We start from the raw sequence: 26948 nt of genomic DNA, 5'->3' as shown, positions 1-26948 counted from the left end.
CCCTTAAGCGAGAACCTTCACTGGCTACCACTCAAGGAACGCATCGAATTCAAGATATGCACGATCGTACACAAGATCATTCACGCAGATGCCCCACTTTACATGTCTAACCTAGTGGACCTACCGCCCAGAAACGCCAAGAGATCAGCCCACAAATTCCTCAATTTGAACTTCCCCAGCTGTAAAGGACTTAAATACAAGCAAGCATACGCCACCACCTTCTCGTACAGAAGCACACAGCTATGGAATGCATTGCCCCCAACCTTAAAAACCATGGACAATCTAAGCAACTTTCGCAAATCCTTGAAGACACATCTCTTCAACAGAGCCTACAAAAAGAACCTCTAAAGACACAAATCACCACACAACCCACCCACACAACCAATTACACCTCCTACATCACCCTATTTAACACCCCCCTTCTCTTTCTTCAAATATCTTTGTCCTACCACCGACTATATCTATTATCCTCTCATGAATATGTCATAATAACACTCTGTAAGCCACATTGAGCCTGCAAATAGGTGGGATAATGTGGGGTACAAATGTAATAATAATAGTAAGAGCGACCAAAATGATGGAGGGGATGGAACTCCTCTCATATGAGGCAAGTCTAAAGAGGTTAGGGCTCTTCAGCTTGGAAAAGAGATGGATAAGGGGAGATATGATTGAGGTCTACAAAATCCTGAGTGGTGTAGAATGAGTAGAAAGAAATTGATTTTTTTTTTTACTCGTTCCAAAAGTACAAAGCCTAGGGGACACTCGAGGAGGTTAACATGGAAATACTTTAAAAACAAATAGGAGGAAATATTGATTTCATTCAATGAATAGTTAAGCTCTGGAACTCTGCAGGAGGATGCACTAACAGTTTTGGTCAAATTCCTGGAGGTAAAGTCCATAGTCTGCTGTTGAGAGAAGACTTTGCTGAAACTCAGGCAAGAGCAGGGAACTGTGATGCTGATCATTTCTTACAGGCTGAAACAGATCCATATTACTTTTCTGGAGTTATCCTCTGAATATCTGTGGAGATTGGAATATGTTCTGATCCTCATCATGCAGAATGAATGATCCTGTGTGCATCCCATCTTCCAGTCCCAGGCCCTCACAGCTTGAATGTTGAGAGCATAGAATTTGAATCCTTAGGGTGTAACTCATTTAAGTGGAGGAGGTTTGCCATCTCTTGACACACTGTCCTCCTTTGGGTTCCAGGGCTCTGTCCTCTCCTGGTTCTCCTCTTATCTCTCACATCTTACCTTCAGAGTACACTCTCATGGTTCGTCCTCCTCCCCTATCCCGCTCTCTGTTGGAGTTCCTCAGGGATCTGTCCTTGGGCCCCTTCTTTTTTCAATCTACACCTCTTCCTTAGGCTCCCTGAACTCTTCTCATGGTTTCCACTATCATGTTTAGGCTGACGACACCCAGCTTTATCTCTCCACACCAGAAATCACTGCGGAAACTCAGGCCAAGGTATCGGCCTGCTTATCCGACATTGCTGCCTGGATGTCCAACTGCCACCTGAAACTGAACATGGCCAAGACTGAACTTATTGTTTTCCCACCCAAACCCACTTCTCCTCTCCCATCACTCTCTATCTCAGTTGATAACACCCTCATCGTCCCCGTCTCATCTGCCCGCAACCTCAGTGTCATCTTCGACTCCTCCCTCTCCTTCTCTGCGCATATCCAGCAGATAGCCAACACCTGTCGCTTCTTCCTCTATAACATTACCAAAATTTGCCCCTTCCTCTCCGAGCACACCACCCGAACTCTCATCCACTCTCTCATTACCTCTCGCCTTGACTACTGCAACCTACTCCTCACCGGCCTCCCACTTAGCCATCTATCCCCCCTTCAGTCCATTCAGAACTCTGCCGCACGTCTTATCTTCCGCCTTAACCGATACACCCATATCACCCCTCTCCTCAAGTCACTTCACTGACTTCCGATCAGATACCGCATACAGTTCAAGCTTCTCCTACTCACCTACAAATGCACTCGATCTGCAGCCCCTCCTTACCTCTCTACCCTCATCTCCCCTTACGTCCCTACCCGTAACCTCCGCTCTCAAGACAAATCCCTCCTTTCAGTACCCTTCTCCACCACCGCCAACTCTAGGCTTCGCCCTTTCTGCCTCACCTCACCCCATGCTTGGAACAAACTCCCTGAGCCCATACGCCGGGCCCCCTCCCTACCCATCTTCAAATCATTGCTCAAAGCCCACCTCTTCAATGTCGCCTTCGGCACCTAATCACTACACCTCTTCTCAGGAAATCTCAACTACCCCAACTTGACATTTCGTCCTTTAGATTGTAAGCTCTTCTGAGCAGGGACCGTCCTTATTCGTTAATTTGTACAGCGCTGCGTAACCCTAGTAGCACTCTAGAAATGTTAAGTAGTAGTAGTAGTTTGAGTCAAGACCTTACATTCTCTCATTTGTCCTTCACAAAAATTGCTTGAATTCCTCCTGCACCTCTCTGGTTCTGGTTTGAAAATCAACTCTTCAGTTAGTGCTTATGTAGGAGGTAAGCCCATCTCTGTTCAGCCTCTAGTTGTTCACCTCACTTTGTCATAGGATTTTAACGTTGTCCTCATCCAGCTGATGAAAGCTCCTTTTGAACCACTTGATTCCTCTCATCTGAAGTATTTGACCTGGAAAGTTGTCTTTCTAGTGCCTGTCATTTCAGTTTGCAGTCTCAGTGAGCTTCAGGCCCTAATTGCTGACCCATCTTAGTGACTCTTCCAAACGAACCCATGCTGTAGAACTGTTTTTATCAGTTTTGGTGGAACCTGGGACTTTACTTCAGCTGGTATTTCTTGCCCCTGACGTAGCCATCTGGTGAAACATGGCCATGTCAGGCAACACTATTTGATACCTGGGAGTTTTAAGAGTTAGTAAAGACTTCTTTTCTAAAATAAAGTCTGTTTGTCTTTTGTTTTCCATGTTGGATATTGTGGACCGTTTGCTTTGTTGTTTTCTGAAACATCCAACTGTGTGATGTGATCTCAGCGTTGTCCTCACCCAGCTGATAAAAGCTCCTTTCATATATGTTTTTGATCGTCATGTGTTTGGTCATTCTTTCTGTTGGTCTGTTCTCCTTATTCTTTGTATTTACAGTTATTGGTTTAGCACCTTCACATTCACTTTGTTGGTCTCCTGTTCTTTCTTTTTTTCAGTTGTTATTTGTATGTTCACATACATTTTTTTCCATATCCACATATTTTCCATATCCATTATTTTCTTATGTTTTATTTTGACTCGTGTCTCTTATAAGAACCCCTGATGAAAGCATTCTTTGCAGAATCCCTGCAGTGTTGTTTCCTTTACTTGAAGTACACAGCTTTAGAATACTACTGATTGTGTTGTTTTGTATATATTTCTCTGGAAAACTATCTTTTGTATTTGTTTGTAATTCCCTGAATAAAGTGAACGTTTTTTGGCCATCCTGGCCCCCTTGTCTTGGTGCCTTCTGCTCTTACTGTTTTCCTTTTAGCTCCTTCTGAGCCATTTGATTCCTGTTGTCTGAAGTATTTGACCAGGAAAGTTGTATTTTTGATGGTGGTCATTTCAGTTCATAGTTGGTGATCTTCAGCCCTAGTAGCTGATATACCTTTACACTAAGGTTCACTACAATAGAGTAGTTCTCCACACGCATCCTAAGTTCCTTCCTAAGTAAGTGTCTGAGTTCCATCTTAATCAGTCATTGGTTCTACCAACATTTTTTCTGAAACCTCATGCCCATCCTGACGAAAGTGTACTGCATACCTTAGTTTGCCTAAGAACATAATAATAGCCATACTGGGTCAGACTGATGGCCCATTTAGCCCCATATCCTGCTTCCAACAGTGGCTAATGCTGGTCACAAGTACCGGACAGAAACCCAATTAGTAGCAAAATTCCAATCCCGGAGCAAGCAGTGGCTTCCCCCATGTCCATTTCGATAACAGACTATGGACTTTTCCTCCAGGAACTTGTCCAAACCTTTTTTTAAACCCAGATACCCTTACCACATCCTCCGGCAGGAAGTTCCAGAGCTTCACTATTCTTTGAGTGACAAAATATTTCCTCCTATTTGTTTTCAAAGTATTTCTACCTGGAGTGGACTAAAGCCTATGAACAATTCACCCGGCTTTTTGAGGATGGGGGTAGCCATCGGCAAACTCACAGTTTCTAATTGGCTAGCAGATTGAATCTGCTTTACTTATTCCCAGGCTGAGCTGAGTCTAGAAGGTCACATCAGTGCTCATAATGTCAGATCCATGGCTACGTCAAGAGGCCCACCCAAGGATTCTGAGATGTTTAGTTGTTGCAAAGTAATGGGTCAAATAGCGAAGGTCACCTTGCTTAGTGCTTCCTGCATATCTCTTGTTCCTACAATTTGTCCAGAGATGAGAGAGGTCTGGTTAATGTTAAGTTAGCTAGTTATTTAAGGTTGTTGTGTTTACTCTGTTAATCCTTTCTGCTTATGTATGTAAATATTGAGGACCTGGACTGGATTTCAAGAGAGAGTGGTCTCGGCTCAGTTTTCAGTTCTCTATCTCCACCTGCTGGTTGATGGACACAACTTTTCCACAGGTTCTGGAATATTTGGAAGGACTATTGGAAAGAAAGTTATCATGTAATACCTAATTTCTCCATTTCATAAAGCAAACTCCTTTGTTTTATGTGAATAATCAGTGAGGAACATGATTGTTCAGTGTTGAAGAACATTGTCAGGATGTGAACTGTCAGCTTGCATGGAATGTCTCTGAGCCACTTCTCTGATGGGATGGAAAATATCATAGGAAACAGACTAAGTTGAATCATTGAACCTCACAAATGGACTATGGATAGAGTGATTAAAAACTGGATAATCCTGCGAGTGGAGCTACCTGCAGGTCTGTTTGCATCTTCTCTGGATGGTCCTTCAATTCTTTGCATGCATGGATATTCTTTGAAAGTTGCTTCAGATGCCATCTTCCTAGTTTGGGGAGGATTCTTGAAAAATTGCTTCAGATGCCATCTTCCTAGTTTGGGGAGGATTCTTGAAAAATTGCTTCAGATGCCATCTTCCTAGTTTGGGGAGGATTCTTGAAAAATTGCTTCAGGTGCTATCTTCCTAGTTTGGGGAGGAAGGCTTTTGTGTATTTTTATTCTCTGATTCATCTGGTGTGAAAACTTGAGCTTAGACAAAACTTAGGGGACTATGGTTTTTGTAGCTCCTTATTGAACAAGACCAATTTGTTTTCCATTCCTGTGAGAGTTATGTTTCAGGGAGATAGTTCATTTGGGAATTTCTCTAGCTCTCATTATGCAGATTTGGGGAACTCTGTTATATTCTAGTATAATTTCTGTAGCCCTCACAGCCTGCATGAGAGAGTTGCTGTATGGTTTGAGGTACCCTTTGTCCTGTTCCACACAAAAACTGTGTATCTTAGTGTGGTTTAAAGGCTGTTAGGTTCACATTAGTGTAATTGACTTTTTTCATCATCGTGTAGAAGCTATATCCATTTTTTGTGTACTTTTTAGTTAGATTGATGCAGAGCTTGCTTTTGTTGAAGCCTTTTATCAAGCCACCCACTTGTCTTGGGATCTTTGTAAGCTGCCTTTAGGGCATTAGTCTCCTGTGAGCTGAAGTATCTTAACTGGAAAGTCATAATTTTGATAATGGTCTTTTTGGCACAATGGGCTCCAGACCTAGTAACTTACTTGCCCTACATAAAGGTAGTGCTTAATAGGTTTCTTCTACACATGCATCCTAAGTTCCTGCCTATGGTGGTGTTGAATTTCCTTATTTAACCAGTCAGTTTTTAGGGGAAAAGGGTAGACAATTCTCAAATAGCTCATTGCCTCCAAAGATATGTTTTGTTTTTGCTTGTTGACATTTGCTCCCCCCTCCATTTATTTATTTAGATTTATTTACCGCCTTTTTGAAGGAATTCACTCAAGGCGGTGTACAGCAAGAATAAGTCAAATAAAAGCAATAGACAATTACAGCAGTACAAATATTCAAACAACAATAGAAAGTGTGGCGTAGTATGCTACATTCCAATGTCAACACAATGCTCAATAAAACAGTTAAACCAAGGGTGGAACATATAGATAAAGTAATAGGGGTAAGAAAATAAGGGGCTAATTTAAAGAAAGTTGAAAATGAGGTCAGAAAGGTGCTTGAATATTATCTTAGCTAGGTTAGCAGTGGATAAACATGCTATATGTTGACTAGCAAGTTAATTCCTTCTTCCATTAAAGGCCTTGTTAAAAAAATAAACTTTCACTTGCTTCCGGAAGTAGAGATAATCTTGTGTTAAGTGAAGCGTTTTGTCAGGGCCGCTCCCCTACCTACCTCAGGGCTCAGATGGAAGGGTCTCCCAGCCAGACTTGGTCTGTGTGCTCCCTGCCACAGCAGGCCCTGGGCTGTGTGCAGCACCAGTAGCCGGCATCCTTAGGCGCACACTAAAGATGCGGCTTTATAGGGCAGCAGCGGGAAGCGCCGGATCTTTGAGGGGTGCCTCAGCTTCCTGTGTGAGGCCTATTTAAGAATGATGTGGTGTTCTTACAGTGCGTTCGAAACAGGTCTGTTGCCTTGCATCCAGATCAGTTGCCTTGCCTTGCTTTGCCTTAGGAACCCCTTGCCTTGGCCTTGCCTCGCCTCCTCTCCTGACCACCTTGCCCAGCCTTGCCTTGCCTCCAGCCCAGCCTTGCCTTGCCTCCAGACCAGCCTTGCCTTGCTTTCAGTCCAGCCGCCTTGCCTCGGCTCGCCTCCCGACCAGCCGCCTTGCCTCGCCTCGCCTCTCCTCTCGACCAGCCGCCTTGCCTCGCCTCCCGCTTGCCTCACCACGCCTCTAGTCCCGCTTGCCTCGGTTCCAGCTGTTGCCTTGATTCTTACCTTGCTGAGTCTTCAGTTCCAGCCTTTATTCCTGTTTCTGTTAACCCAGACTCTGGTTAATACTGTGCCTCTGCTGCCAGTCGGGGCTTGGTTAATTCTCGGGTTGACCAGATAGCGTCAACTCAGCTGCGGCCCAAGGGCTCACCTTTCATGAATTGTGACCTTTCAGGGAGTATATTCTAGAGTGTGGGGGCTACTCCGGAGAAAACTTGCTTGCAGGTATCACTTTGTGTGATGTCCTTTGGAGAGGGAATGGTTAGGGATACTCTTTGGGAGTAGGACCTTAGTGACGTTGGAGGAGTGTAGAAGTTGATCCTGTTCTTCATGTGGAGAAACTCCACTGCTTATTTCTGGGATGAGCAGCATAAAATGCTTTGCACTTTTTGGGATCTTGCCAGGTATTTGTGACCTGGATTGGCCACTGTTGGAACAGGATGCTGGGCTTGATGGACCTTTTAGTTGAAAGAAACTTGTCACTTGGGATTCTCATTTGTGAGGGCTTATATTCTGCATTTCCTCAGAAAAAGCCATTTCTTTTTTGCCTGTACAAGTGTGTGCTCCATGAACAGAAAGGTATTAGTCCTCAAAGATTCCTCTTGCCTCCCTAAGGAGTTGGCTTTTCCTTGTCCATGTCATAACTGTGTAAAGAACAGAAGTGGCCCTGTGTGATTGCACTGGGACAGGAGCACCCTCATAACACTCTACAGCTTGCAAAACTTGATCCAGCCTTGGACTGCACTGGATTACATCACCCACTTGTGAGGACTGATATCTCCTTACTTAGGAAAACACTTGTTACGGTAAGCAACTTTGTTTTACTGAGAAAGCTTAACCTGTATATTCAAGTTGGTAGTAATGAAGGCAGTAACAGAATTAAAGCTTTTGTGGATTACATAGAGAGGGTGGTAAGAACAGTTGGTGTAGATAATTGGATTGGCAATGAGGTCATTATATGCCAACAGGTTATAATCTTTCTGTGGTATAAAGAAAAAAAAATCTTTACTTGTTTTTCTTTTTTTTTTTTCCAGATGATCACTGTGAATGCTTCCCTATTCCCTAGCTCTGTTGCCAACTCCTTAATAGCAGTGGGAAACGATGGCCTCCAGGAAAGAGACAGGATGGTTCGAGCTTGCATTGCCATTATTTGTGAACTAGGTCAGAATATTACCAAGGAATACAACTATATATAGAGATAACAGCTGAAATACTGTCTGTTTATGCAGTCATGTGAATGTCTCAAAATGTTAATCGTAAAGTGATGTGAAAACATTTTTGTCCCCACTTCTGATTTCCCCTGTTACTGCACTGAATGGTTTCTGATCTTTAAACAAATATAGTATAAGACAAAGGGAACCTGAGTAAACACATAATACAATTTTTAAATTATTTTAAGGAAGAATGGAATATTTTTGCAAGCATGGCAACCACCTTGCAGGGTGCCTAAGGGTTCCCCTCTACTCCTGGTTTTGTTTAATGTTTTCACGCCTGCTCTTGGTTCTGTTTTTTTTTTTTTTTTTTTTCGAGATAAGGGAGAATTTCTCTACTTGTATATGGATGATATTTTTGTATTGATTAGCAATTGCTGACCTAGATTTGACATAATTAGATAGCAAATTGTATAGATAGGCTTTAAAAATAGGACCTAGCCAACATGATAAAGCTGGTACTTCCAAAACCAAGAATTCAGATAAATGCCTTTTTGGTTTGTGTGATATTGATTTGCCTATTCAGCTGATTGGCTATTTTGAAGTGAACAGTCTTTATATTGTTGAACATTGACATTGAATGGGGCAAAATAATGCACTAAAAATAGTTCATTTTTCGAGGACAAGCAGGTTGCTGGTTCTCACATGTGGGTCGACGTCTGCGTCGGCCTGGGGCTCGGCATTTTGCAAGAGCAAAATATTTTAAAAAGTTTTGCCAGAGTCTTGTGCGCGGACTGACTTCCCGCCTGCTGTGCAAGCGCGTCTCCTCAGTTTCTTCTTTTCCGCGACGAGGTGCAGCAGGTTCCTCCTGCACTCCTCGTTTAGGCCCGGGAGAAAGTCTTCGCTTTTCACGAGTTTTCGCAGTTTGTTTACTTTGTTCCTTCCTTTATTTTTCGTTTAGTTTCTTATTCAATTTTCAAGTTTTATTTCTTTTTCCATGCGGCCGGCCTTTAGGCCGTGTGGTAGGGTTTCTTCCCTTTATGTGCCCTTTTCTTTTTTGGCACAATCACGTCGTTTGATTTCACCGAAGCCGTTTTTCCTCCCACATCATCGAAGACACCCAGTGGCTTCAAACGTTGTACTCGGTGCAACCGGACCATCTCAGGTACCGATACTCAATCGTGGTGTCTCCAGTGCCTTCGGCCCGACCATAGCCCAGCCGCTTGTAGTCTGTGTCTTCGTATGAAGAAACGGACTAAAGTGTCTTGAGAAGCCCAGAGAGAAAACCTTTTTGGGTCTCGGTCCGGTCCTTCGAAGTCGGTACTGAGGTCGGCGGCGTCCACATCGAGGGAGGCATCAATGTCAGGAGCAGAGGTAATGGCTGCTGAAAGACAAAGTTGCGCTGGGAGCAGTGAGGCGTCGAGTGGGTCTCCACCTGTCTCGAGGCCTCCTGTTATGCAGGCCCCCCGGGACCGACCTTTGTCGGACCCAGCCTCAAGGAGACGTGAGGATTCCACGTCATCCTCAATGGTACCGAGGAGTCTCGATGATGGGCGTCGAGCGAAGGCGACGAAGCACTGTCATCGATCTCCTTCGACACACGGTGGTGGGAGCTCTGGGACTTCGAGGGCACCTGGCACCCGAGAAGCGTTGGCGCAGAGAGGACTGCACCCCCTCTATACAGGAGGTGCCGATGTATCGGTCTCCTGGCATCCCGGTACCTGCTCCCAAACCTTGGCAGATTCTGTCACTGGTTGTTCCACTGACCCCGCAGTCTTCTCCAGTGGCGGCTCTCAACGAGCACATCCGGGCCCTACTTCCAGAGCTTCTGGAAGGACTGATGTGCCAGTCTGCTTTGGTCTCGGGGGTGATTGTGCTTTCTGTACCATCTGCTGCAGCGGCATCTGGCCCTTCACCTGAGGTGAGGTCCCCGTCCTCTGTGCCGCTTGCGGCATCAGTGTTGGCTGCCACCCAGGTCAACTCCCTTTCAATGTCGGTGGAGGAAGCTTCGCTGCAGTCCAGGTGGGCATTGGCCTCTCAACATCGCCATCGAGGACATCGATCCTCGGCGTCGAGGCAGGCTCAGTCTCTGAGTGCTCTCAGGTTTTATCCGATATTGAGGAGGAGCGTTTGTGGGAATCGGAGGAAGATGCCAGGTACTTTTCTTCTGATGAGTCCTATGGGATTCCCTCTGAATCTTCCCCTCTACCAGAAAGGAGACTATCTCCTCCAGAGAGTCTGTCTTTCACATCTTTTGTCCGGGAAATGGCTACGGCTATTCCTTTTCCTATGGAGGTTGTGGATGAGCCCAGGGCTGAGATGCTCGAGCTCCTGGATTATCCTTCTCCACCTAGAGAGGCTGTGACGGCTCTTCTACATAAGGTACTGAAGGAAGTCCTTATGCGGAACTGGTCGTTCCCTCTGTCTGGCCCCGTGACCCCAAGAAAGCTGAATCCCAGTATCGGATCCACGGTGAACCAGGATTGATGAGGTCTCAGTTACCCCACAATTCCATGTTGTTGATCTCCGCCCTCAAGAGAGCCAAGAGTACTAGAGACTATGCCTCGGCGCCCCCAAGCAGAGAAGCTAGAACCTTGGACTCTTTTGAGAGGAAGACGTATCAGGCCGCTATGCTCGCTGCCTGAATTCAGTCATACCAGCTCTACATGAGCATCCACTTGCGGAACTTGGTGAGGCAACTGTCCAGCTTTTTTGATGCCCTCCCTCCAGAGCAGGCCGAACCTTTTCGCCAGGTGGTCAGGCAGCAGAAGGTGTGTCATAAATTCCTGGCCAGGGGTAATTTAAACAGTTTTGATGTAGCATCCGGAATCGCTGCCCAGGATATAGTGACTTTCATGGCTGCGTGTCTCTGACCTGGATCATTCAGTCCAGCAGCGAATGACGGATGTTCCTTGCTGGGGGGACAATCTTTTTGGTGAGAAAGTAGAGGATCTTGTTGATCAAATCAAGAAGCATAATGATGCTATGGATTCTCTCTCCCGCCGTCCATCTTTTGATACTACCTCCTCATCTAGAAAGCTTTTGGGGGGAAGAGGAGTGCTTCCTATTCCTATGCTAGGCGTAGGTACACTCCTGCTTCTCGGCAGCCGGTCCATGCTCATCACCAGTGCGCTCGTTCGCATCAACAGCGTGCGTCCAAGGCCCATGCTGCTCCCCAGCAAAAGCAGGGGACGGGCTTTTGACTGGCTCCAGTTGAGCATAGCCTCAGTAAAAGTGTCCGTACCGGACGACTTGCTGGTTGGGGGGAGGTTGATATTTTTTCACCAAAGGTGGCCTCTCATAACCTCCAACCGGTGAGTCCTTCAAATAGTCCGGTTAGGATACACCCTCAATCTGGAATCCAAACCTCCAAATTGTCCTGCAGGAGCTCATTATTACAGTTCCCAGCACAAACAGGTACTTGCAGAGGAACTCAGCCCTTCTGAACGACCAAGTGGTCAAACCCGTTCCACCAGGGGAAGAAGGGCTGGGATTCTATTTCAGGTACTTCCTTGTGCAAAAGAAAACGGAGGGGATGCGTCCCATCCTAGACCTAAGGGCCCTGAACAAATTCCAGGTCTCAGAAAGGTTCATGTCACCCTTCTGCCTATGATACAAGAGAACGATCGGCTATGCTCTCTGGACGTAAAGGATGCTTACACACACATCTCGATACTTCCAGCTCACAGGAGGTATCTTCGATTTCAGCTGGGAACACATCACTTTCAGTACCGCGTACTGCCCTTTGGTCTGGCGTCTGCGCCCAAAGTGTTTACAAAATGCCTAGTGGTAGTCGCAGCGTCGCTACGCAGACTGGGAGTGCATGTGTTCTTTTAGCTCGACGATTGGCTGGTAAAGAGCACCTTGGAGGCAGGCGTTCTACAGTCCATGTGAATAACTATTCAGGTGCTAGAGTTACTGGGTTTCGTGGTCAATTACTCCAAGTCCCATCTCACCCCAGTTCAAAAGTTGGAATTCATTGGAGCTCTGTTGAACACAAAGACAGCTCGAGCTTATCTTCCCGAGGCGAGGGCAGACAACCTCCTGTCCCTGGTGTCTATAGTTTGAGCGTCTCAACAGATCATGGCTCAGCAGATGTTGAGACTTCTGGGGCACATGGCCTCCACAGTTCATGTAACACCCATGGCACGTCTACATATGAGATCAGCTCAATGGACCTTAGCTTCCCAGTGGTATCAAGCTGCAGGGAATCTAGAGGATGTGATCCAGCTGTCCACAGACTTTCGGAATTCTGTTCAGTGGTGGACGATCCAATCCAATTTGACCTTGGAAAGATCATTCCAAATTTCTTAGCCACAAAAAGTGAGGACGATGGATGCATCCCTCCTAGGGTGGGGAGCTCATGTAGATGGGCTTCACACTCAAGGAGCCTGGTCCTTTCCTGGAATTGCGAACGATCTGGAGCGCTTTAAAGGCCTTCAGGGAGCGGCTCTCAAACCACATCATTCTGATTCAGACAGAGAATCAGGTTGCCATGTATTACACCAACAAGCAGGGGGGCACTGGATCTCGCCCTCTGTGCAAGGAAGCCGTCCAGATGTGGCTTTGGGCACGCCGTCACAGCATGTTTCTCCAAGCCATTTATCTGGCAGGCGTAAACAGTCTGGCCGACAGACTGAGCAGGGTAGTGCATCCTCATGAGTGGTCGCTGAACTTGGGCATTGCCCGCAAGATCTTCCGAGCGTGGGGCACCCCCTTGGTGGATCTTTTTGCCACTCAGGTCAATCACAAGGTCCCTCAGTTCTGTTCCAGGCTTGAGGCCCACGACAGACTAGTGTCAGATGCCTTTCTCCTACATTGGGGATCAGGCCTTCTGTATGCGTATCTTCCCATACCTCTAATAGGGAAGACTTTGCTGAAACTCAAGCAAGACTGCGGAACTATGATTCTGATTGTGCCCTTCTGGTTGCGTCAGAGTTGGTTCCCTCTTCTTCTGAAGTTGTCTTCCGAGGAACTGTGGAAATTGCAGTGTTTTCCAACCCTCATCACCTTCCATTTGTTGAATGAAAAATATTTCCTCCTGTTCATTTTAAAAGTATTATCATGTAACTTCATTGAGGCCCATATCAGAGGGGAAAGTGCGTGTCTTAGTGGGTGCCCACCTGAGCAGGAGTGATCATCAAACAGTTTGGTTTGATATAACAGGTGAAGTGGAGGGCAGCCACTTGAATCTCAAAATCCTGGATTTCAAACATGCTGACTTTAGCAAAATGGGGGAGTACCTGAAAAAAGAGCTGATGGGCTGGAGGGCATACTGTTGCAGGAATTACCACTATTGTTAGCAGAATCTGTGGTACTTCAGAAGTCAAACACCACACACCAGAATGAGAGAAAAGTCTTCTTTATTTGCCAGCAAACAAAGTAGGACATCAGCACTAGGTCTCTTCTTCTCTTTCTCAGCTCTCTGGATCCTGCGTCTTCTGTCTGTCCTCTCTCGTCTCAGCTCCTTCTTCTCTTCTAATGTAAGCTGCTTCTGCTCCCAGTTATATAGGGTCCTACACCTCTCTAGCCCCCCTTTCTCACCAGATGGTAAAGAATAGATTGATTACCCTGTCTTGAACTAATTATTACTACACATTTATTCAAAAATATCAGTTACATAGGTTTGAGATATTTCCTAAACTGACCTATGACCTGGGGCCTCTCACACTAGACAATGTGGCACCTATCTCTTGCATTTTATTATTATTTCTCATAATCAGATCCCAATCAACTTCATACTAACTGGGTTCTGGCATTCATTAAGGGGTCAAGGGCCAATCTTGCTTAATAGCACACATACATTTATTACTTTCAGAATACCAGTCCTATACTTAGCTATTCATCAAGGAGAAGAGAGTTGACTTGTCCTGACCTCTTTCACCTATTAGTTTCATACACAAAACTAGCTAGGACTGTGGATAATTCAAACCAGATGATGACCTCTTAAACTGCAGACAATCTCACTTGAAAAGTCAGTCAAAGATGTAACACTGAATTGAAAAGATATTCTACATAGAAATAGAACTTATTAATTACACAGAATAAAACATATTCTAAAATAAGCAGAAATCAGAATTCCTTATAAGACAAATTCTAAATCATCTAGAATTATTTATTCTATCTCCTTCTAACCAGCATTCAATCTAATCCTTTTAAAACTACAGTATGCCTTGCTTGCTGATCCCCTCGAGATTATCCAGATGTGGTAAATAATACCTTTGAACTAACATTAACTCAAAAAAGGGACAAAGAAAGTTTCATTTCTCTCTGACCTTTCTAACCTCTAGTCTAGCAAAAGCTAGACTTCTGAGCAAATTAAACCCAGATGACATTCCTCCACTTTACAGGACTGAAAAGTTAAACACCAAATTAATATGATTTCTTTGCCCAGGCTGCCTCAATACGAGAAGTGGAAAGGCATTGGTCCAGGCTGAAAGGAGCTATAATTATGGCTAGTGGCCTTTATGTGAGGAGAGTAAGTAAAAGCAAGAGAAAAAGGAAACCGAGAAAAAATAAAGGCAAAAGAGTTGGCGTTCATGAAATACAGAAAAAGTCAAAAAGAGGAACACAGAGAGGAATACTGGATGAAACTGAAAGAAATGAATCTCATCCAAAACAACAAACAGTTGGGCCTTGCAACGGAGAGGACTTAACAACGATTAACCAGAAACAATATACAACTAGATGAGGGTGCTGCCTGGAACAGAACAAAACGGGCCTAGGAGAGTGGAGTTGGATTCTAGATACCAAACAGATTCTGTTTGAATTAGAATAATTTGGTAGGACAGCCCGTCTCTGAAAGCCTTTAGAGCATTCCAGATCGCTCCAAGCTCCAGGAAATTGATCTGAAGACTCGTTTCCCGAAGAGACCAAGCTCCTTGGTTGTGAAGCCCATCTACATGAGCTCCCCAACCTAGGAGAGATGCATCCGTCGTCAGCACCTTCTTTTTGGCTGAGGAATTTGGAATGGGTGTCCCAGGGTCAAATTAGGTCGAATTGTCCATTAAAGAGAGAGTACCAGCTCCGGGGCCACTTGAATATCATTCTCTAGGCAGCCCGTGGCTTGAAACCAGTGGGAAGCCAGGGTCCACTGAGCAGGCCTCATGGGGAGACGTGCCATGGGAGTAATATAGACTGTGGAAGCCATGTGGCCCAGTAATCTCAACGTCTGCCTAGCTGTGACGTCCGAACCATGGATGCAAAGGAGAGAAAGTTGTCTGCACGCATCTCTGGAATGTATGCCCGGACAGTCCTGGTATCGAGCAGGGCTCCTAAGAATTCCAACTGTTGAGCCGGATGGAGATGGGACTTGGGGTAGTTTACAACGAACCCTAGTAGCTCCAGCACCCGAATAGCCATCCACATGGACTCCCGAGCACCCTCCTGGAGGTGCTCTTCACCAGCCAGTCGTCGATATAAGGGAACACATGAACTTCCAGTCTGCATAGAAACGCTGGGACTACCGCTAAACATTTTTTTAAAACCCGGGGGCTGACGTGAGGCCAAAAGGCAGTACGCGGTACTGAAAGTGATGTGTACCCAGCCGAAACCAAAGATACTTCCTGTGTATTGGAAGTATCGAGATGTGAGTGTATGCATCCTTCAAGTTCAGAGAGCATAGCCAATCGTTTTCCTGAATCATGGGGTGCCCAGGGAAAACATCCTGAACTTTTCTTGGACTAGGAATTTGTTCCGGGTCCTTTGGTCTAGAATGGGACACGTCCCTCCTGTCTTTTTCTGGAGAAGAAAGTATATGGAATAGAATCCATGCCCTTCTTCCCCTGGTGGAACAGGTTCAACTGCATGGGCCTTTAGAAGGGCAGAGAGTTCAAGTACCTGCCTGTGCTGAGAGCTGATAGAATGAGCTCTTGGTGGGTTATTTAGAGGTTTGGAAAGCAAATTGAGAGTGTATCCAAGACAGACTATTTGAAGAACCCACCGGTCGAAGGTTATGAGAGGCCACCTTTGGTGGAAAAACTTTACTACCCCCCCCCCCCCCCTCCACAGGCAAGTCGTCCGGAATGGACACTTTGACCACAGATATGCTTTACTGGAACCAGTCAAAAGCTCGTCCCTTGCTTTTGCTGGGGAGAAGCAGGGGCCTTGGGCGAATGATGTTGATGAGAACGAACACGCTGGGGCTGAGCCTGAGCAGGCTGGCAAGTCAGAGTGTACCTACGCCTAGAATAGGAATAGGGGGCACTTCGCGACCTACCACAATACCTCCTGGATGAGGAGGCAGTAGCAGAAGACGCCCAGTGGGAGAGAGAAGACATAGCATCAGTATGCTTCTTGATCTGGTCAGCGACCTCTTCAACCTTGTCTCCGAAAAGATTCTTTTTCCTGGCAAGGGGCATCCGCCATCCTCTGCTGGACCGAATAGTCCAGATCAGAAACACGCAGCCAGGAGAGTCTTCGCATCGCTATGGAGAGTCTGCACATCGCAGAGATTCTGGATGCCACACCAAAAGTGTCGGAAGTGCTCCTGGCCAAGAACTTGCGACACGCCTTCTGCTGCTTGACCGACTGCTGAAATGGCTATTTAACATATTTATAAATGATCTGGAAATCAGAATGACAAGCGAGGTGAATAAGTCCCCCTTTTATCAAGTCGAACTAGCGGCTACCGCACGGCAATATCGATACAGCCCATTGGCAGCTGCTAGCGCGGCTTGATAAAAAGGGGCATAAATTTGGAGATAATACAAAACTATTCAAAGTTGTAAAAACATATCTGGACTATGAAAAATTGCAGGAAGACATTAGGAAATAGGAACACTGAGCATCCAAATGTCAATAATCGTTGTCTAGGGTTGGTCCCGTGTCCAGTTCACAGAGGCAGTGGGTTCTCAAAGAATGCACAATCCACACGGGTTTGGATATGTAAAGTATATTATATTTGCAGATATGTATAGGCTCACAGCACAGTACAGGTAAATGGTACAAGCTGTCTCTGGGTGTGTGTTTAGAGAGAGAAAGAAAGGATAGAGTGTTTGGAAGAGAGAAGCCTTGGGGTTGTGCTGCAAGAGGTATATATGTGTGCAGAGAGAAAGGAAGAGAGAGAAAAACTGCCAGGCACCAGAGCCCTGTGCCCTGGTGGCTAAAGATGGAGGTGTGCAGAGAAAGAAAAAGAAGAAACAAAGGCCTTTGCTCTGCTGCTGAGAGACAGAGCAAGAAGTGCCCCCCCGGGCAGAGAGCAGTGCCCTGGACAGAGAGCGGTCCCTGGACAGAGCGCGAGCCCTGAGCATGTGCTCTGCTTTTATACCTCAAGAACAGAAAAAAGATCAAAACTTATCTTTCTTCCTAGCCAAACTACGTTTGCTGTCTTTGAAGCCAGGAGAGGTGAGCAATTTCACAGGTTGTCCTTTTTGAAGTCCCAAGCTGTGGAACCTCTATGTCTGGCCTCCTTTGTTCTCAAAGAGATGAAATTTAATGTGGACAAATGCAAAGTATGCACAATAGGAAGAATAACCTAAATCATAGTTATTTGGTGCTAGGGGTCCACCTTAGGAGTCAGCACCCAAGAAAAATATCTAGATGTCATCATAAACAATACGTTGAAATCTTATGCCCAGTGTACAGTGAAGATCAAAAAAGAAAACAGGATGCTAGGAATTATTAGGAAAGGGGTGGAAAATAAGACAAAGATTACTATCTATATAAATAAAATCCCCCCTCAGACGTTCTGAAGCTCACTCCATCTGTCCTGAACTCCTATCCTCCTGGTAGGCTAGGCTATTCGGACTACTCACCCTCAGTCTCAGCCACGCCCATCTGGGCCGTAGGCCACGCCCCATCTGCACATAAAAAGCACCCTCAACATTCTAAAGCACACTCTGAGGCTTCAACAGTTCGTATGTTCGAAGCTCTGTAACCATTTTTAAGCACACTACATCTCTGCCCCGCCCTGACCTATCAGAGAAGGGAGGAGTGTCACAGCTGCACCGCTCTGACCTATCAAAGGGAACTGAAACAGGAAAAGGGAGGAGCGTCACACCGAATGACGGACCTATCAGAGGGAAGTCAAATAGAAGAAGGGAGGAGTGTCAGAGGCCAAGGGGACGGCCGTATCTACGTCTCATAGGTTTCCTTGCTTTCTTTTCAGTGTATTGCAGCTGCAGCCACTTAGGTAAGTCTAGCAAGCCTGTCAGCTACTGAATACAGAAAGCAAAAGATAGCATGTGGGAACTTGCTCCATTTTGTTCTCTGGAATGCAGTGATTATTATACAAATGGTCTTGCTTTCATTATTTTGGTAGGGCCTGCCTTCATGACTGTCCACAGTCCCCCCAGTCCTGACACGTGACAGGGGGGACAGGGAAGGACACTCACTGTCTCACATACGCACTCACACACACTCATTCTCACATACACACACGCTCTCTCACAGACACACTCACACCCACTCTCTGTCACACACACACACTTGCACATTCTCACTCTCACGGACACTCTCTGAAACATAAACACTCCGCGCAAAACCTTGCTAGCGCCCGTTTCATTTCAGCCAGAAACGGGCCTTTTTTACTAGTATTAAATATAGACCTCCTCCTGTCACCTCAACAAAAAGGATATTGCATACACATGGGAAAAGGTTTTGTGGTTTGAGACTAAAGGCTAAACTCATCCTTATGGTAAAGCCACAGTAGTGTCAGGATTATATTGTGGAGATGATTTTTAGCAGTAGGGACAAGGGAGCTTGTGAAGATGAAAGAAAAGACAGGTGGTGCAAAGAAAAAGGCACATCCTAGAGGAGAATGTATTCCAGTCTACCATACACCTGAAACTGTGGTGAAGACCATCTTTATTTTCATTCCTTTTAACAAACATGATACCATTAATTGTCAGGAAATATTAAGCAGTTTACAAATCAAAACAAATTACTAACAATACAATAAAATACCCCAAATACCTTCTAGTACTCTCCCAGACATATCCACATCCATACAGTTGAAATAAACTTTAGTCCACACTGATCTTAAAGTGCAATGTTCCTGTGCATAATGCAAAAACAGTAGAGTGGCTCAGCAAAAAAGGTCAGTATCCTCAAGTGGCTACCCTCCGTAAGAAAATCTGGCGAAAAACATGAAGATTCAGTCCAAAGACACACTCTAACCAACTTACAAAGTAACCTAGTAGATGACGGCAGAAAAAGACCTGCACAGTCCATCCCAACAAGATAAATTCATGTGTGCTACTTTTTGTGTATACCTTACCTATTTGTATCTGCCATTTTTAGGGCACAGACCGTAGAAGTCTGCCCAGCCCTAGCCCCACCTCCCCCCACCAGCTCTGCCACCCAATCTCGGTTAAGCTTCTGAGAACCCATTCCTTGTGAACAGGTTTCCTTCATGTTCATCCCACGCATGTTTGAATTCCGTTACCGTTTTCATCTCCACCACCTCCCGTGGAAGGGCATTCCAAGTATCCACCACTCTCTCCGTGAAAAAATACTTCCTGACATTTTTCTTGAGCCTGCCCCCCTTCAATCGCATTTCATGTCCTCTAGTTCTACCGCCTTCCCATCTCCGGAAAAGGTTTGTTTGCGGATTAATACCTTTCAAATATTTGAACGTCTGTATCATATCACCCCTGTTTCTCCTTTCCTCCAGGGTATACATGTTCAGGTCAGCAAGTCTGTCCTCATACGTCTTGTAATGCAAATCCCATACCATTCTCTTAGCTTTTCTTTGCACCGTTTCCATTCTTTTTACATCCTTAGCAAGATACGGTCTCCAAAACTGAACACAGTACTCCAGATTGGGCCTCACCAACGACTTACACAGGGGCATTAAAACCTCTTTTCTTTGGCTGGTCACACTTCTCTCTGTACAGCCTAGCAACCTTCTAGCTACGGCCACCGCCTTGTAACACTGTTTCTTTGCCTTCAGATCCTCAGATACTATCACCCCAAGATCCCTCTCCCCGTCCGTACATATCAGACTCTCACCGCCTAATACATACGTCTCCCGTGGATTTCTACTCCCTAAATGCATCACTTTGCATTTCTTCGCATTGAATTTTAATTGTCAAACCTTAGACCATTCTTCTAGCTTCCGCAGATCCTTTTTCATGTTTTCCACTCCCAGGTGTCCACTCTGTTGCAAATCTTAGTATTATCCGCAAAAAGGCAAACTTTACCTTCTAACCCTTTGGCAATGTCACTCACAAATATATTGAACAGAATTGGCCCCAGCACCGATCCCTGAGGCACTCCACTACTCACCTTTCCCTCCTCAGAGCGAATTCCATTAACCACCTGTTATGATTGGGGTCTGAACCCCTCTCAAACTTACCTCTTTCCTGGGGGTCAGCTTCTTAGCTGGTTTCTGTTTCTTTTCTCTGTCCTTTCTGAGCTGGCTCTGTGTCTCTGTGCTGGCAGCTTCCAGCAGCATGGCTCTAATTGTTTCACTATACTGCACCTGTGTGCGTGTTGCCTGATTTGCTCTACCTCTCTTTGGGTGTACTGGCTTCAAGTGCTTCACAGTGTTGCATTGGTGTGGGTTGGGCCTCTCTGGGTCAGTGTGCTTTTGCCTAGGTCTAGGGAGTGTGACATCATCAGGGAGGGCCTTGATAAGGAAGTGGTGTTGTTTCCTTCAGGGCCTTTGCAACGGTGGTGTTTGCTTTAGGTAGGGTGGTTCAGTGTGCACTTCTGACTTTGTGTCTAGTTTCCCTGCTTGCTTTTGCTAAGGTCCAGGTTAGTGTTAGTGCAGTGTGCACTGGTCACTGTGTGTTTAGCCTTCCTGCTTTTCCCTTATGGTTCCCCTGCTTTTCCCTCTTGGTTTTGGAAGCATTGCTATGTGTAGGGCTTTGGAAGCTCTGTTGCTGATAGAAGTACTTCAGGGTTTGGTGGTGTTAGGAACACTGCAGAGTTTGCTGTTAGAAGTACTTCTGGTGTTTGTGCTATTGGGAGCATTGCAGTCTTTGCTGTTGATGTTTGGTGATTTAGAATCACTTTTGGCTTACAGTGGTGGAAATAAGTATTTGATCCCTTGCTGATTTTGTAAGTTTGCCCACTGACAAAGACATGAGCAGCCCATAATTGAAGGGTAGGTTATTGGTAACAGTGAGAGATAGCACATCACAAATTAAATCCGGAAAATCACATTGTGGAAAGTATATGAATTTATTTGCATTCTGCAGAGGGAAATAAGTATTTGATCCCCCACCAACCAGTAAGAGATCTGGCCCCTACAGACCAGGTAGATGCTCCAAATCAACTCGTTACCTGCATGACAGACAGCTGTCGGCAATGGTCACCTGTCCACAGACTCAGTGAATCAGTCAGACTCTAACCTCTACAAAATGGCCAAGAGCAAGGAGCTGTCTAAGGATGTCAGGGACAAGATCATACACCTGCACAAGGCTGGAATGGGCTACAAAACCATCAGTAAGACGCTGGGCGAGAAGGAGACAACTGTTGGTGCCATAGTAAGAAAATGGAAGAAGTACAAAATGACTGTCAATCGACAAGATCTGGGGCTCCATGCGAAATCTCACCTCGTGGGGTATCCTTGATCATGAGGAAGGTTAGAAATCAGCCTACAACTACAAGGGGGGAACTTGTCAATGATCTCAAGGCAGCTGGACCACTGTCACCACGAAAACCATTGGTAACACATTACGACATAACGGATTGCAATCCTGCAGTGCCCGCAAGGTCCCCCTGCTCCGGAAGGCACATGTGACGGCCCGTCTGAAGTTTGCCAGTGAACACCTGGATGATGCCGAGAGTGATTGGGAGAAGGTGCTGTGGTCAGATGAGACAAAAATTGAGCTCTTTGGCATGAACTCAACTCGCCGTGTTTGGAGGAAGAGAAATGCTGCCTATGACCCAAAGAACACCGTCCCCACTGTCAAGCATGGAGGTGGAAATGTTATGTTTTGGGGGTGTTTCTCTGCTAAGGGCACAGGACTACTTCACCGCATCAATGGGAGAATGGATGGGGCCATGTACCGTACAATTCTGAGTGACAACCTCCTTCCCTCCGCCAGGGCCTTAAAAATGGGTCGTGGCTGGGTCTTCCAGCACGACAATGACCCAAAACATACAGCCAAGGCAACAAAGGAGTGGCTCAGGAAGAAGCACATTAGGGTCATGGAGTGGCCTAGCCAGTCACCAGACCTTAATCCCATTGAAAACTTATGGAGGGAGCTGAAGCTGCGAGTTGCCAAGCGACAGCCCAGAACTCTTAATGATTTAGAGATGATCTGCAAAGAGGAGTGGACCAAAATTCCTCCTGACATGTGTGCAAACCTCATCATCAACTACAGAAGACGTCTGACTGCTGTGCTTGCCAACAAGGGTTTTGCCACCAAGTATTAGGTCTTGTTTGCCAGAGGGATTAAATACTTATTTCCCTCTGCAGAATGCAAATAAATTCATATACTTTCCACAATGTGATTTTCCGGATTTAATTTGTGATGTGCTATCTCTCACTGTTACCAATAACCTACCCTTCAATTATGGGCTGCTCATGTCTTTGTCAGTGGGCAAACTTACAAAATCAGCAAGGGATCAAATACTTATTTCCACCACTGTATGTGTTAGCTTCCCTGCTTTTTCCTTGTGCCTCCCCTGTCTTCCCTTTTAGTGCTAGGAGCTCTTCTGGTTGCTTGCCAGAGTAGTGCTTAGGAAGCACCTTGTTAGTTGTATCTAGCTTGCTAGAGCAGTGCTTAGGTAGCTTGGTAGTTTTGTGTTTAGCTTATTAGTGTAGAGCTCTGCTTGTAGCTTGGTGCTTAGTAGCACCTGTGTTAGCTTTGTGTTTAGTTCCCTGCTCTGTTAGTTAAGGGCTTAGGAAGTCCCTTTCTTGAGCAGGGCTCCTGTTTAGTTTAGGGCTTAGGAAGTCCCTTTCTTGAGCAGGGCTTAGGAGCTCCTGTTTAGTATAGGGCTTAGGAAGTCCTTTTGTCAGTTTACTGTTAGGAACACTCCTGCTGGTTTAGGGCTTGGGAGCACGTAGATCAGTTTAGGTTTAGGAGCACTTCTGTTTCCAGTCCTGGTCCCTATGTCATCCGGTATCCAGTAAGTCCTGTCGGCTACTCGAACCCAGGAGCTCAACTTCTGGGGGGCTTAGTAGCTAAGTGCAGGTGAAGCTGTGTGGACCAGTCCGGTGTGCTCCAGTACCGTGTTCCAGTCCGGGGGATTCCAGTCCATGTGTTCCGGCTCGCTGGGCGGTGCCTGCAGTCCCTGCCGGTGCCGGTGTGCTTGCCCAGCGTTGGTTCGTGGGTTTTGCCTGCTGCTGTCGCTCCTCGTCAGCAGCCCAAGGGCTCACGTTTGCTCCAGAGCCCGGCCCCGCGGGCTCTAAACCTGAGAACCTGACACCACCACCCTCTGGCGTCTGTCTGTCAACCAGTTGGGTCCTATCTTCAGCCTGTCAAGTTTATTCAAGAGCCTCCTGTGGGGAACCGTGTCAAAAGCTTTGCTGAAATCTAAGTAGATTACGTCTATAACACGTCCCTGATTCAATTCTCTGGTCACCCAGTCAAAGAATTCAATTAGATTCGTTTGGCATGATTTCCCTTTGGTAAAACCATGTTGTCTCGGATCTTGCAACTTATTGGCTTCCAGGAAATTCACTAACCTTTCCTTCAGCATCGCTTCCATTACTTTTCCAATAACCGAAGTGAGGCTTAGCGGCCTGTAGTTTCCAGCTTCTTCCCTATCACCACTTTTGTGAAGAGGGACTACATCCGCCGTTCTCCAGTCCCACGGAACCTCTCCCGTCTCCAAGGATTTATTAAGCAAATCCTTGAGGACCCGCCAGAACCTCTCTGAGCTCCCTCAATATCCTGGGGTGGATCCTGTCCGGTCCCATGGCTTTGTCCACCTTTAGATTTTCAAGTTGTTCATATACAGTCTCTTCAGTGAACAGTGCTCTATCCACTCCATTCTCATATGTACTTTTGCCAGTCAATTGCGGTCCTTCTCCAGGATTTTCTTCTGTGAAAATAGAACAAAAGTATCTATTTAGCAAATTTGCTTTTTCTCCATCATTATCTACATAGCGGTTCGTAGCTTCTCCGAGGACAAGCAGGCTGCTTGTTCTCACGACTGGGGTTGACGTCCACGGCAGCCCCCACCAACCGGAAGAAAACTTTGCGGGCGGTCTCGCACGCAGGGCACGCCCACCGCGCATGCACGGCGCCTTCCCGTGCATGCGCGGCCGCCTTCCCGCCCGTGCGCGACCGTTCCTGCTCAGTCTTTTCTTTTCCGTGCTGGAGAGAGCCGCGTTCGTCTCTCTCTGTCAGCCCCGGAAACCGGATCGCGCTTTCGCCGCGAATTTTCTCTTTCTCGTTGATTCTCAGTTTTCTTTTTTAGTTTCCTTCAAAAAAAAAAAAAAAAACGCTAACTTTGTTTTCCCTCGTTTCTTAGCGGGGGCGTCGCGTTGCGGCTTTGTGGCCGCGCGGTCGATTTATTTTCGAGGTGTGATTTTTAACGCCACCATCGACGACTTTGACTTCGCCGACGCGATTTTTCCATCGATGTCCTCGAAGGTCCCGAGTGGATTTAAAAAGTGTGGTCAGTGCGGCCGGCATATCTCGCAGACCGACACTCACGCTTGGTGCCTCCAGTGCCTCGGGCCGGAGCACGATACCAAGACGTGTACTTTGTGTCTCGGTCTCCGGAAACGGACACAGGTAGCGAGGCAAGTTCTTCGGGACCGTCTTTTTGGAACTTGCGCCGGCCCCTCGACTTCGACGGCATCGGTATCGACGGCCGGTTCTTCGGTACCGGTATCGATGTCCACGAAATCGGCACCGATGGCATCGATCCCAGGAGCACAGGTCCCGTCGGCCCGCCGGTCCCCCAGTGAAGGCAGGGGTGAGAGGCCGCGTGGGCAATCGGCCCCGGTCACTCCCTCTACCCAGGGCCTTCGGGACCGAACCCTGTCGGACCCAGTCCCTCGAGGCCGAGGGGGATCGACCTCCTCCTCCTCAATTCCACCAAGCGCCAATGACGGGCACCGCAAAAAGACTAAGAAACACCGTCATCGGTCACCCTCGATGTATCTGTCTCCCGGCGCCGGAGATGAGTCGACGCCGAGGAAGCGGCAGCGTCGAGAGGAGAGGTCCCCCTCTGTAGTAGAGGTACTGCCACGTCAGAGTGCCAGCACTTCGGTGCAGTCTCCTGGACCCGAACAGCTTCCGGCACCGACGCCTCTACCGGCCCCCTCGCCTTTCCCGACAGCGGGCCTGGACGAGTGCCTCCGAGCCATCCTTCCGGGGATCCTGGAAGGGCTGATGCGCCAGACTGTGCCGGCGCCTCGGCGCCTTTGATGGCGGCGCCGGCGTGCTCTAGCCCAGTGCCGAGGCCTCCGACGCCGCTTGCGGCGCCGGTCTCGACCGCCACGCAGGTGGAGTCCCCGTCGACGTCGATGGAGGGAGCTTCATCCCCGCCGGCGCGGGAGTCCACCGCTCGACAACGCCACCGAGGCCTCAGTGCCTCGACGTCGAGCCGGGCCCGGTTGAGGACTGAGCTGCAGGAGCTCATGTTCGACACCGAGGAAGAGGCCTCGTGGGGGGAGGAGGAGGACCCCAGATATTTCTCCTCAGAAGAGTCTGTGGGCCTTCCCTCCGACCCCTCTCCTTCCCCAGAGAGAAAGCTCTCGCCACCTGAGAGCCTCCCCTTTGCCTCCTTCGTCAGGGATATGTCTATTTGCATTGCCTTTCCTGTGGTCTCTGTGGATGAGCCGAGGGCTGAGATGCTCGAGGTCCTCGACTATCCATCACCACCTAGAGAGTCTTCCACGGTGCCGTTGCACAATGTCCTCAAAGAGACACTGCTTCGGAACTGGTTGAGACCATTATCTAATCCCACCATCCCCAAGAAAGCAGAGTCCCAATACAGAATCCACTCGGACCCAGAGTTAATGCGGCCCCAATTGCCTCATGACTCGGCGGTCGTGGACTCTGCTCTCAAGAGGGCACGGAGTTCGAGGGATACCGCTTCGGCGCCCCCGGGGCGGGAGTCTCGCACTCTGGACTCGTTTGGGAGGAAGGCCTACCAATCTTCCATGCTCGTGACCCGCATCCAGTCGTACCAGCTCTACACGAGCATCCACATGCGGAATAATGTGAAGCATAAGTACATAAGTACATAAGTACATAAGTAGTGCCATACTGGGAAAGACCAAAGGTCCATCTAGCCCAGCATCCTGTCACCGACAGTGGCCAATCCAGGTCAAGGGCACCTGGCACGCTCCCCAAACGTAAAAACATTCCAGACAAGTTATACCTAAAAATGAGGAATTTTTCCAGTCCATTTAATAGCGGTCTATGGACTTGTCCTTTAGGAATCTATCTAACCCCTTTTTAAACTCCGTCAAGCTAACCGCCCGTACCACGTTCTCCGGCAATGAATTCCAGAGTCTAATTACACGTTGGGTGAAGAAAAATTTTCTCCGATTCGTTTTAAATTTACCACACTGTAGCTTCAACTCATGCCCTCTAGTCCTAGTATTTTTGGATAGCGTGAACAGTCGCTTCACATCCACCCGATCCATTCCACTCATTATTTTATACACTTCTATCATATCTCCCCTCAGCCGTCTCTTCTCCAAGCTGAAAAGCCCTAGCCTTCTCAGCCTCTCTTCATAGGAAAGTCGTCCCATCCCCACTATCATTTTCGTCGCCCTTCGCTGTACCTTTTCCAATTCTACTATATCTTTTTTGAGATACGGAGACCAGTACTGAACACAATACTCCAGGTGCGGTCGCACCATGGAGCGATACAACGGCATTATAACATCCGCGCACCTGGACTCCATACCCTTCTTAATAACACCCAACATTCTATTCGCTTTCCTAGCCGCAGCAGCACACTGAGCAGAAGGTTTCAGCGTATCATCGACGACGACACCCAGATCCCTTTCTTGATCCGTAACTCCTAACGCGGAACCTTGCAAGACGTAGCTATAATTCGGGTTCCTCTTACCC

At 47.0% G+C, this 26948-nt stretch overlaps 1 protein-coding gene across 1 annotated transcript in view; it reads left to right on the top strand.

Moving 5' to 3' along the window:
- Positions 1 to 26948, top strand: part of RICTOR (RPTOR independent companion of MTOR complex 2) — a 468276-nt gene that overhangs the window by 81214 nt on the left and 360114 nt on the right. Inside the window, exon 7 of the mRNA XM_030193057.1 lies at positions 7894 to 8020. Within this exon, the coding sequence (XP_030048917.1) occupies positions 7894 to 8020 (127 nt within the window). The remainder of the gene's footprint in view (positions 1 to 7893; positions 8021 to 26948) is intronic.

The sequence above is a fragment of the Microcaecilia unicolor genome, chromosome 2 (assembly GCF_901765095.1).
Source record: "Microcaecilia unicolor chromosome 2, aMicUni1.1, whole genome shotgun sequence".
NCBI lineage: Eukaryota > Metazoa > Chordata > Amphibia > Gymnophiona > Siphonopidae > Microcaecilia > Microcaecilia unicolor.
This window is presented reverse-complemented; position numbering and strand designations above follow the sequence as displayed.